The 12145-nt window shown below is 44.8% G+C and overlaps 1 protein-coding gene across 2 annotated transcripts; it reads right to left on the bottom strand.

Moving 5' to 3' along the window:
* Positions 1-3350: 3350 nt before the first annotated feature.
* On the bottom strand, positions 3351-11764 carry LOC147418487 (SUMO-activating enzyme subunit 1B-1-like). 2 transcript variants are annotated; one of them, XM_086506936.1, is made up of 10 exons: positions 11608-11764; positions 5771-5822; positions 5450-5642; positions 5289-5368; positions 5090-5209; positions 4912-4965; positions 4770-4836; positions 4139-4242; positions 3934-4041; positions 3351-3846 (listed from the first exon to the last, which is right to left on the bottom strand). In XM_086506936.1, exons 1-10 carry the CDS (start codon positions 11715-11717, stop codon positions 3700-3702), a joined length of 1035 nt encoding a protein of 344 aa, XP_086363062.1. In that variant the 5' UTR covers positions 11718-11764; the 3' UTR covers positions 3351-3699. The 2 variants fall into 2 exon arrangements, with proteins under 2 accessions (XP_086363062.1, XP_086363063.1); XM_086506937.1 differs by lacking the exon at positions 5771-5822 and having other exon boundaries at positions 11608-11755.
* Positions 11765-12145: the final 381 nt, after the last annotated feature.

Here is a 12145-nt window from a genome sequence, read left to right as displayed (position 1 = left end):
GGGTGATAGAAAGGTTATACCATTTTCCTCTTTTTATTAGAGAGAGAGAGAGAGAGAGAGAGAAAATGAAATGAAATGAAATGATATATTAACGTCTTCAAAAGGCCAAAATGACCTATGAGACCATCAGATACAAAGTGGTGAATCTAATACAATGTCAGAAGTACAAGTACAAAAGTACTGAAAGTAAAAATGAAAACTGAAATGAAGTGTGAAATGTGAAATGTGAAAATGTAGAATAGGTCCTCAATGACAATTTGGGTGTCGTGCTAGAATGCCTCTGATCCTCTGCTGGAGTCTCCGTCGATGTAGTGTGCTCCTGTGTCTCGGTCGTGGTCGTCTCGATCTCCCGAGCTCAATCGCCCTGTCAATGAGGGTGCCTCTGGTATAAATGCGGGTACAACCCTGTGCTGGTGGTTGGTCTCTTGGCTCCCTCGATCCAAAGAAATCTTTGATCTGTCTCTACGACTGTCGTACTCCATGTCTCCCCAACAGACTGTCTCTATGTTGGTGTAGCTCAAGTAGATATAAGCCAAGGCATCTCTGGTCCTGATACCTCATGACTCTATCTAGGGGTCCAAAACCCTCCCTGAATAAGCAATGGAAGCGTCCTCGTATCTCATAATACACAGTGCAGTGGCATATGTAGTGTAGCTCTGTCTCTGGCTCTCTGCCGCATAGTTGACATATCCTAGACTCTGGTGGTATCCCTCTGAATCTACCCGTCTCAATCTCTAGCTGGTGTGAGGATGTGCGAATCTGACCAATAGCACATCGCAGACCATGAGATAAATGAGTGTCCATGTAGTTCGGACGAGTCACAAACCCATCCCCTGAAAGTTGGAGAAGGTGCTCTTTGTAGAAAGCCATCTTCGTGCCGAACTCCTGTATCGGCTCTACCCATGTCCTCCTGGTGTCCAACTGTATAAGATCCTGACGAATGAGTCTAGTGATCTCCGTTCGTGTGACTGGCAGGGAGGGTGCATCCAGGGAATACTGAAAGGGAGGCAATCTATCCATGCTGAGACCATGCCTCTGAAACCATGAGGTCATCTGTGCATACCAACATGATGCATCTCCCTGCATCGCTAACTGTCTAGAGGACTCAAGAGCCAGTCTAGTATATCTACCTCTATGTGTATCCCATAGACTGTGCATAAAGGACACTGATCTGGTAAGAGCCTCAATCTCTATAGGAGGGGAGGATACCTCCGCTCGAATAATCGCATGTGGTACAGAGGCCTTGGCTCTAATCATCCGGAATATCATAAATACCAAGGATCTCTCCATGTTCCTCCAACTGTCATGATTCACAGATGGTCCCCAAACTTGGACCCCATAAAGCATAGCTGAAGCAACCAAAGTATCAAAGAGCCATAGTTTTGTTCGTGGTTCTTGAAACTGAACCTGCGAACACATCCTCTCTAGCCCTCCTAATGCCGCATAGGCTCTGGATAGCAAGTGCTCTGCCACCAAACCATCATGATCATATGCTCTCCTAGTCCTCATCCTGTCAATGGCGTTCTTCACCATCTCAGTGGTAAAGAAGGTACTAGTGGCTGGACATGGCTCTAGAGGGTCTGGTAATGGTGGTTGCCCAGGTACTGTATATAATGATGCTGCATATTGACCCCAAATCTCGGGAGAGGTAGTCACTGGAGGAGGTGAGTGCTCATGGAAGAGACGCCAGGCCTCACCTGAATCTCGGCTCAAAAAGAGATGATACAAATCACGTTCCATCTAGGCTAAAAATCCACCAATCTCATCATATACTCGAGACTAGAGTAGGTATACACTTGAGAAGATCACCTAAACTGCTATGAAGCTAAGCAAACTTCTCTAGCAACGAAAAGTGCAACTCTCTAAACAATCATCTTGATCAAGGAAAGAGAGAAAAAATCATCCTCTACCAATGTTGGCACTTTACTCTTCTCCTCTTCGTGGACCTCTTGTTCGCTCTAATAGGCCATGGTGAGCTTTCACCGCCTTTGTTTGTTTCCGCCTCTGTTGTCTTCCTCATTTTCTTCTTCTTCCCCCTTCTCCTCCAAGTACACATACCAATAATTCTCAACAAATGCTCCCTTTCCTCCCTCAAATTTCCCTTCTTCTATTTTTGGCTAAAAGCAGGAAAAAAAAAAAGGGTGGGTTTGTTTTTAGCCACTTTGAGTTTCAAGCTCATCATCCATGCCATTTACCTTCACTGGAATTGATCAATCTGAAGTGTATCAACCACAACACTCATGGCGACATTAGTGTAATGTGTGAATTCTATAGGCCAAAGGACGGCCAATAGCCAATAGATCATGACACCACCATCGAGCGACAGCGCAACAATTGCCACAGGCCACCAACAACGCCTATACCTGGGCACGGCCAACCCGCCATAGCCATGAGCTCCTCAAGAGGGGCCCATCGAATGCTCTTCCTTTATATATACACCACACCTTTGTATCACACAATCCCATATGGGTTATTGCACGTGGCAACTCCTCAATACCCCCCTCTTCTCAACTCACTACATATGAGGCTAAATTCAACCTTTTTAAAAAAAAACTGATTTTCAAGAGAACATTTTGAAAAATGTTCAGTGCCATATCGACTGAATGCGAGGGTAAAAGACCTCATTACGCATACATGAAATCTAAATTTAAGAAAGCAAACCATTTTAATGAAAATTCCTGGAAAAAAAAAAAGAGAGCTTCCTGCTTACTACGTCTGAATGTTTTTCATGCCTGAACATGACGTTTTCCGACAGGATAGCGCACAATATTGGGCTACTCAAGCTTCCATTGCTAGGTATAAGAAGCAGCTTTTGCCTTAGCCTCAAGGTGGCTATGTGCACCACTTTAATACACTAAATGAGCACGACTGTTCAGTGCAGATGGTTATGACCAACGCACAAAACATAGTACGGCATACCAAATACAGACAAAATATGCAAACGTATGTCCTTTTGTATGAACGTGCAAGCCAGCATGCACCCTTGTATGTATTGTATGTCCTTTTGTATGTGCGTGCAAGCTAGCATGCGCCCTCGTATGTATCGAGAATTTTCACGCTGTTTTAAGAATACTTCTCCATCTTCAGCATGTAACACATCAGCTATCTTTTCACTCCCAATGATTACACAGAACTCCCGTTGTCGATAAATGTGTGAATGATAAGCCGGCTAACAAGTTTACTTTGCTCCGCAACCTTACGCTTCGTTGGGTTGTCCCTTGCCCCACAGCCTAGTGGCCATGCCCAGCACAAGGTAATGTACAATACAGATAGATTGTTACAAAGCGCATGGCATGCAAGCTTGCTTTTAGCCTGCTGAGACAGGGAAGACAGCTTAGACTACAATTCACTTGCAGAAATGCTTCAAAATACTCGGTTAGAATATAAGTATTTCGATGTCTCATGATAGAAGTGAGGTTATATTCAAGATAAATAAATCCTCAAAGCGCACGTTTACAACACGTTACATTTCAGTGTGCTCACTTTGATAGAACTAGTTATATGTATCTCAACAGGATCATGCTAATGCAGGAGACATGGTCTCTTGCATAGAAAAAAATGAGGGGAGATGCTCTCTACATGATTAAAGTATTTCCAAGTGCCCCCTAGCCCTAAGGGGGTTGTATGTTGAGTTTTTAACAAAACGAACCTGTAACTTAACTTGCTAAGCAATTTGTGAAATGGCAACCTTCTCAAGATTTACAGCTCGATGTTTATATTGTGTGCCACGATGGGGGTGATCTCAGCCCTTGGTATTTCTTCAATTATTCCCTTTCCATCGGACGGATCAAAAAAGAAAAAGTTCTTCAAAGGCTCGCCTTTGCCTGATAGCGCTTTGAGCACTTCCTGCCATATTAATGCATATCATTGAACAAGATGACCACAACAGAAAGTTTGAACTTCCTCTGTAAAAGAGACAGGAGTAAAATTCACCTGACCAAGTATACCCCCAACAATAGCACAAACAGGGGGTAGCTCTCTTTCTCCCACTTGCAAAAGTCTGTGGAGCAGCTTCTCGGGTACTGATGTTTCCGGTACTCCCTAAAAACACACAAATGAGTTGTCAGCATAAAAGAAAAGCACCAAATCTGATCAAAAGATTGAGCCCCTCTGCTGGGTACTTTCATCATTATTTGACCTGTGATTCACAATAACTCTTCCGCGCATCTAGAATAGCTGCCAGGTCCTCAAATGTCACTTGTCCAGGAGCGCGCGAGTTGGATCGCTCAAAATCCTCAACAACTGAAAGTATGTGAGCAAATTTCATAGGCTTATGGCAAGGAGGTCCTTTATGCAAAATATTAATCCTCAACGGAAACTTCCTAGCTTGCAGTCATACCTCTACTACAGGGAAACATTTGGGGAAAAGCGTACATTGGTGGTACAAAAAAAGGACCAATTTTCTATCTACCAATGAAAAAGAGGGGGCTGGTAAAATTTTTGTCGTTAAAGTCAGATGTTGTCGGACCTTGTGTTTTAGGGTTCTATCTATCAATATATTATATGATAGATAATTTCTTACGTGACTTATATATAGTGTACCTCTTTCAGATATCTATCTATTGATATATAATATGATGGGTAACTTTTTTATCTAACTTATATATATTGTACCTCAAAGGTTTATCAACGGTACTATCAAGGACAGTCCTTTTGTACCACCAATGTGTGCTTTCACCCATTCGTAAGATACTAGATACCCAACTGCCTTCATGCCGTGCAGTCTCACAAACCAAGAAATGGAGCAGAAAGTCCCTGTCACAACTTACTTCTCATAGCATAGAACAGCTTGGCTGTCTTCTTTGGCAACTTATCCCAGCGTGCTGCAATAGATTCCTGTCAGAACATTCAATTCTAAGAGTGCAGAAGTGAAAACAAAAATAAAGAGGTTTTTTACTCGTTCTCTCATACCTCTAGACTACAATAAACCAGCTTCTGTACAGAATGAGGCTCATTCTCTTTCGTCTTCCAAACAAAACATGAAGCATAGTCAATATCCTGTGAAATCTCATAACATGGTAGGTGCATAAATGCATGCGACTGCAAAAGTAGAGAGAGAGTCTCGAGCATAGTTTAACAACTCTCTAACCTTCAGCACATAAGAGTGTGTTTGCAAGTCTACAAAGATTTCCCCAAGTGGACCTCTACAATCAACAGAAAAAAAGGCGATTTTTTGTGACCTCTTTCGGCAAAGGCCATTGACAATTATCTGAAAAAGATAAAAAGCATGGATCAGAGAATGCGCATACACAAATCAAACTTCCAGGCCGCAACATGTGTAGGCTTACCCGATAGTTCAGCAGAGAACGACCAACAACTACAACATCAAAATTATCAAGAAAATTGTTTGACTTCTCCATAAGGTCACCTGCAGGCCACTATGATGAAGAACAAGACCTTCGTTTTGTGAAAGAAAGCAAAAAACATATTATATCACTAACAACCAAACCTTTTTCCAGAGCAACGTGTACCATCGGATTGAAATCCTTTAAGGACTTCACACACGCTGTCAGAAAAACTTGGTCACTTTCTGCTTGCTCCGCAGGAACAAGAAAACTAGAAGTTGCGATAGTCGATACATTGGGTACACCTTCCATCAAGGTCAAACTCCCAATGCCTGCTAGAACAATATTTTTGCAAAGCTGCAAAAGAACAGAGCCTTGTTCACCTTCTACACAAAGTACTGAATACATGTTTTGACAACTTTCAGAAGCACGTGCCATGATTTTCTAAGAGAAAGCAGGAAAGTACTCTGAAAAAGAAAGCCCACCTCTGCCAGGACATTGGACATACCAATGACAAGGATGCGGCCTCTACTCAACCTGATAAGTACAAGAGACTCTCTCTCTCTCTCTCTCTCTCTCTCTCTCTCTCTCTCTCTCTCTCTCTCTCTGCGCGCTGAGCACTGCCTGCGTGCTGCCTCATTTCATTCACCTGCGCGCTGTCCCTGCTCACGCCTGAGCAATGCCTGCACGCTGCCTCACTTGAGCCACCCACGCGCTATCCCTGCTCACGCCGCCCATGCTCACCTGGGTGCTGTCCCTGCTCACGCAGCCACTGCTCACCGGCGTGGAAGGCAGTTTTTCGAGCGCCAACCCCCCCCCCCCCCCCCCCGTTCCCCCCCGGCAGGTTCAGGGAATTTACAGCTTTCTACTCAGCCCTTCAGGAAATTTGAAAACAGAGAGTGCAAAGTACAAATCTCAAAATTTTACAGGGATTTTTACAAGGAATTTGGAAACTGCAGAACCTCACACAAATTGCAAATTGACACGTACAGAAAGCAAATGTATGCCATGTAGGCTTAGTGTGGAAACACATGTATGCATAATGCGGTGCGTGTAGGTTGGTCTCTCCTCTCTCTTACAAAGTGAAACAAATAAGGCAAGAAAGATGGCGGCGCACTACATGGTCACAAGCAAGAGGATGACAGCCATTGAAAGGGAGTTGATGCATAATGCGGTGCGTGTAGGTTGGTCTCTCCTCTCTCTTACAAAGTGAAACAAATAAGGCAAGAAAGATGGCGGAGCACTACATGGTCACAAGCAAGAGGATGACAGCCATTGAAAGGGAGTTGAAAGAATGCAAAGCTCACATGGATGAGTGGAAGAAAGAGAAGAACTTAATTCTTGAATGGAAAAAGAGGGAGCAACAGGCGAGGGAACTAGAACGCAAGGAGTTCCGGGATGAAATTCAAGCCCTAAAAGGTAGCATCTCAGCCCTTCGGAAGGAACTCGACGAAACCAAAGAGGGAGGACGCCTTGAAGATGGAGAAATTCAGCCATCAATGATAGATGAGCTGAATAGTATACGAGCACAAGTCAAAGAAATAAAGGAAGAAGGAGAAAAGAAGACCTCATGGGTGGAGGTTCTCTCCAAAACGCAAAAGAAGATGGAAGAGGCTGAAAAATGGATTGAAGTTGTCAAGAAGGGAAAGGGCAAGGACATTCCGACTAAACCCGACATCATCAACAAGACACTAGAAGAGGAACAACGAAGAAGGGTACGCGCTCTACACGTGAGAGTGACCGGCCTAAAAGATTCAGATAAGGTGGACCAAGAGGTGAAGAGCCTCATGTCAATGATGGGGGTGGAGAAGCCCTCGCACACACAAGCTTGGAGAGTGGGCAAGAAGAGTGAAGGTAATGGGAGAGTTCAAAAGAACGGGCTCTCATTTTGCGCTTTCCCTCCATGGAAGAAAAGAAAGACTTTTTAAAGAAGAGGCCAACCCTCAAGAAAACATGTATCTTTTTAGGAGATGATTTTACGCTCTCACAGCTTGCACATATGAGAGAGGTCATGCCAGAGATTATAGCAGCAAAAGAGAAGGGAAAGTTAGCCTTCTACAGAAATGGACGAGTGGTGATTACAGAGCACCGCTCTACATGACGGTGCGAGACCTATGGGACGACTCTCAGGATGGCGGTTTGGAACTGTAATGGTTCGTATAGACTTGATGTGGAGGCCTTTGAGGACAGCTTCAAAGACAGAGACATTATTTTCTACTCACAGACTCATCAGGCTCCAGGACAGTTGATGCCGCATATATCAAGATATAGATGGGAGACAGCTTGCCGGACATGCACCAGATCTGCGCATGGGACTAGAGGATCAGGAGGTGTAGCAGTTCTTTTCAGAGAGGAGCTCCAACCACTACTGCACATAGTTCGGAGAGATGATCAGGCCAGATACTTGTGGGTGAGGCTGAGGGCAGAGATTGGACGTTTCTTGTACATCGCCATATGCTATTTTCCTCCCAGCACTTCAGTATATGCTTCACCCAGAGGACAGTCTCCTTACTCTGTACTTGATGATGATATCTGGGAGTTCTCCAGGGATGGAGACATCATACTTTTGGGGGATTTCAATGCCCGTACAGGCAGCTCACAGACGGTCTTCTATGACACCTCAGAGGAGATGCTTAGAGAGCTAGAGCCAGAGGAGATGGGACTTGAGAGATGCTCACACGACAGACAGCATACAGAGTATGAGAGATACCCGAGGGAGATGACGACTACTCACAGTTTAGCCATACTGAATGGCTTACTGACTTTCCCATCGTCTACAGGTTTTACTTGTTTTCCACACAGACATGGGTCCAGTATTGTAGACTATGTTCTGACACATCCGAGCTTTCTCTCTCACATTCAGGATTTCACAGTGGGGCCCAGGCCTGTTAGGATAGCAGTAGATCATGCACTTTTGACATTATCAGTCTCCTTTGAGTACAATACATCTCAGGCTTCACGGGGTGGTAGACATCCACGCTATACTTTTACACCAGAGACTGACTCAGTCTATGCAGAGGAGATACGTAGGCTTTTATGCACATCAGAGCCAGTATACACCGTGGAGGAGATCACATCTATGCTGACCGTGACATTACATGGGGCAGCGACAAAGGCATACCCACACACTCAGCCTGGTCAGAGACGTCGTTCTGGGCACATGCCTCAGAACGGCCGATATGATGAGGAGTGTCGACAGAGGAGAGCTCAGATACAGCGGGAGCTTACACTGGGAGTGATCACTTGTAGACAGTCTCGTATTGCTACACAACGACTAGTGCGACGGAAGAAGCGAGCTTTCTTGGTCCAGATGGAGCAAGATTTATATCAGCTCTTCCTTAGTAGAGATTCAGGAGAGGCTTGGCGTCTATTCCATGAGTAGTCTCCCCCACCAGTGATTACTTCTACAGAGATATGGGGCCAGTATGCAGCATCTTTATACACTGTACCTGGACAGCCACCACTACCAGATCCACCACAGCCATGTCCGGCTACGAGCACCTTCTTTACCACTGAGATGGTAAAGGAGGCCATTGACAGGATGAAGACCAGACGGGCACAGGATCATGAGGGTTTGGTAGCAGAGCACATTATACATGCTGGGAATTTGTTGGCAGAGATGCTTGCACGGTTATTCAACCGTGTCATGTGTGAGGTCTTTCCTGAGTCTTGGAGATTATCTACTATTGTACCTATCTTCAAGACAGGAGACCCCACTGTGCCGCGGAATTACCGTACTATCATGGTAGGACACACATTGGCACGGTTGTATGCATCCATCCTTGAGCATAGGCTGAGCAGTTGGGCAGAGATTATGGGCATACGGGCACCTGGGCAGGCTAGTTTCAGTTTGGGTTTCTCCACACTAGATCATGTCTTTACACTCAGAGCTATCATTGAGGAGGGTCGAGCACATGGTAGACGGATATATTGCAGCTTTGTGGACTTCCGCAAAGCTTTTGACACAGTACCGAGGGCCAGATTGATGCGCCGACTTATGGAATTGGGGGTACCCACAGAGCTGATATGGGGGATTATGGCATTGTACAGTTCAGTGATGGGTCATGTACGCACATCAGAGGGGATATCTGACATAGTTCACTCCACTATCGGAGTGAAACAGGGATGCCCACTATCCTCTACTTTATTTGGTATGTATGTTGATGAGGTCTCTGATTATATTGACAGAGGAGGAGATAGAGGTGCTCAGCTTGCGGGGACATGGACCCCTCTTTTATTGTATGCTGACGATATCGTGTTGATATCAGACTCACCAGAGGGTATGCAGAGACATTTGGACGCATTGCATAGTTTTGCACAGGATAGTGGATTGTCTGTCAACCTTGGTAAAACCAAGGTCATGGTATCTAATACCACGCCACAGTGGGTTAGGAGATCAGCACCTACATTCACATATGGGCAAGACAATATGGAGTACACTGATGCATACACATATCTTGGGGTGGTCTTTAGTGGACCGAGGTTCACACTAAAAGTGGCAGCAGACACTAGATTGACTCGTGCCTATGCAACCCTAGGCGGTTTAGAGAGGATTTGTTCGCAGTTTCAATTCCACGAACCTCGAACAAAGCTCTGGCTTTTCGACACTTTGGTCGCTTCAATTATGCACTACGGGGTTCAGGTTTGGGGACCGTCTGTTGACAGTGCTGGATGGAGTAATATGGAGAGACCCTTGATATATATGATTTCTATGCTGATTAGAGCCAAGGCCTCAGTTCCACATGACATCATACGAGCGGAGCTGGCTGCCCCACCTATGGAGGTTGAGGCACTCACCAAATCAGTATCATTTGTACACAGCTTATGGGACACCACCAGCCTCCAGGGACAAGTATGCTAGGCTTGCTCTTGAGTCATCCAGACAGCTCGCATTACAGGGAGATACCTCATGTTGGTATGCACAGATGAGCTCATGTTTTCAGAGGCATGGTTTCAGCATGGACAGGCTGCCCCCTTTCCAGTATTGTCTTGATGCACCATCTTTGGCTCTTACACGGATGGAGACTACTAGACTCATTCGGCAGGATCTTATCCAGCTTGATAGCAAGAGGACATGGATAAAGCCATCACGGGAGTTGGGTACGAAGAGGGTTTTCTATAGAGAGAATCTTCTCCAACTCACGACAGACGGATTTGTCACACGGCCCAGCTACATGGGCACACATCTATCTCATGGGTTACGATGTGCCATAGGCCAGATTCGCACATCTTCACACCAGCTTGGGATTGAGATAGGTAGATTTAGAGGCATACAGCACACAGTAGGATATGTCAGTTATGCCATGCAGAGCCAGAGACAGAGTTTCACTACATATGTCGCTGCACAGTCTACTATGAGATACGGGGACGCTTTCATTGTTTATTCAAAGATGGTTTTGACTCGTTAGATAGAGTCATGAGATATCACGATCAAAGATGTCTCGGATTATTCCTACTTGAGATACAGAGACATAGAGACGCTCTATTGAGTGGGCAAAGACAGAGACACTCCCAGAGACGCATCTCAGATTTCTTCAGTCTAAGTACCACAGAGGCAGAGGGGACACCACCATCACAGAGCTCGACTCCCACCCATACACACACCAATGGTACTCTCATTGATCGAGCTATAGAGTTGGGGAGATCGAGACGACCGCGACTGAGGAGGAGAGCCACGCAGCACCGGCCGAGATTGCGGCACAGGATCCACAGAATTCTAGCACGACACCCAGAGTGTCGATCAGGATAGGCTTCATGCTACTGCTATATTATATCATGGTGACACTTATCCCCACTTTGTACCTTTATGGCATGATACCATTGCTCAGCCTACCAGCCACCCATAGGAGTCGGTAGCACTCCTATCAATTCTTTGTTTGTAGTTTTCTTTGTTTGTACCCAGACTTGGTACTAGACTCATCATTGTAATCAATTGGTCTCATAGGTCATTTTGGCCTTTTGTAGACGTTAATATATCATTTCATCTCATCTCATCTCATCTCATCTCTCTCTCTCTCTCTCTCTCTCTCTCTCTCTCTCTCTCTCTCTCTAAGCATGTAGGGGCCGACCTCTAACAATGCTCAAGTCTAGCGCAATGAGCATATTTTTAAGTTTTCAAAACCATTTGCGAATCAACTGTTACAATACGGCAATCTTGTTGCTTTGATTAAACGCAGACAAACAACCCACGCCATTGCGCAGATAAATATGCAAAAATCAATGTATGAGAGAATAACGGCGGCATGATGTTCATGCATAAGCACGCAGGAACGTGCAATAAGCAGATTACTTGTTCGAAGGCCTTCTTGAGCTTGATGCATACCTTCGTTGAGCTTCGACGCCCCATACTCGTATTTGCCTGTCGTACACAGCCGCTTCCTGTTCGGTAAGGAGCTCTGCTGCTGCTGCTCCTCCTCCTCCTCCTCCTGCCATGCTCGACGCCCCACCGAACTAGCGTTCACTTGGCAGAAAGTCTATTTTGAATACCCGTCTAATTTGTGGAAATTCCCAAAATACCCCTCAAATTTCAAAAATTCCCAAAATGCCCTTCAAATTTTCCAAAATACTCCTGGTTGTGAGATTAAATTTCTCCAAATATAAAAAAATTGTTGCTTTTCATAAGAAGGCTGATTGTCTATCAATACAAGATGCTAAAACTAGAATTTGAGTTGGTTATGTAGGCTTTGGAGATGAATCGCTTCATTATTTTTAGACATAACAGTCTTTTTTGTGAGGTAATTTGTGATAAATTACATCCTAAGCACTCAAAAATGAATCTCAATTGTGAAAAGGAATAAAGATTAGAAAATCTTGAACAATCTGACGAAAATGGATACAAGGGTATTTTGGGAATTATTGAA

The sequence above is a fragment of the Adiantum capillus-veneris genome, chromosome 30 (assembly GCF_014529385.1).
Source record: "Adiantum capillus-veneris isolate H3 chromosome 30, ASM1452938v2, whole genome shotgun sequence".
NCBI lineage: Eukaryota > Viridiplantae > Streptophyta > Polypodiopsida > Polypodiales > Pteridaceae > Adiantum > Adiantum capillus-veneris.
This window is presented reverse-complemented; position numbering and strand designations above follow the sequence as displayed.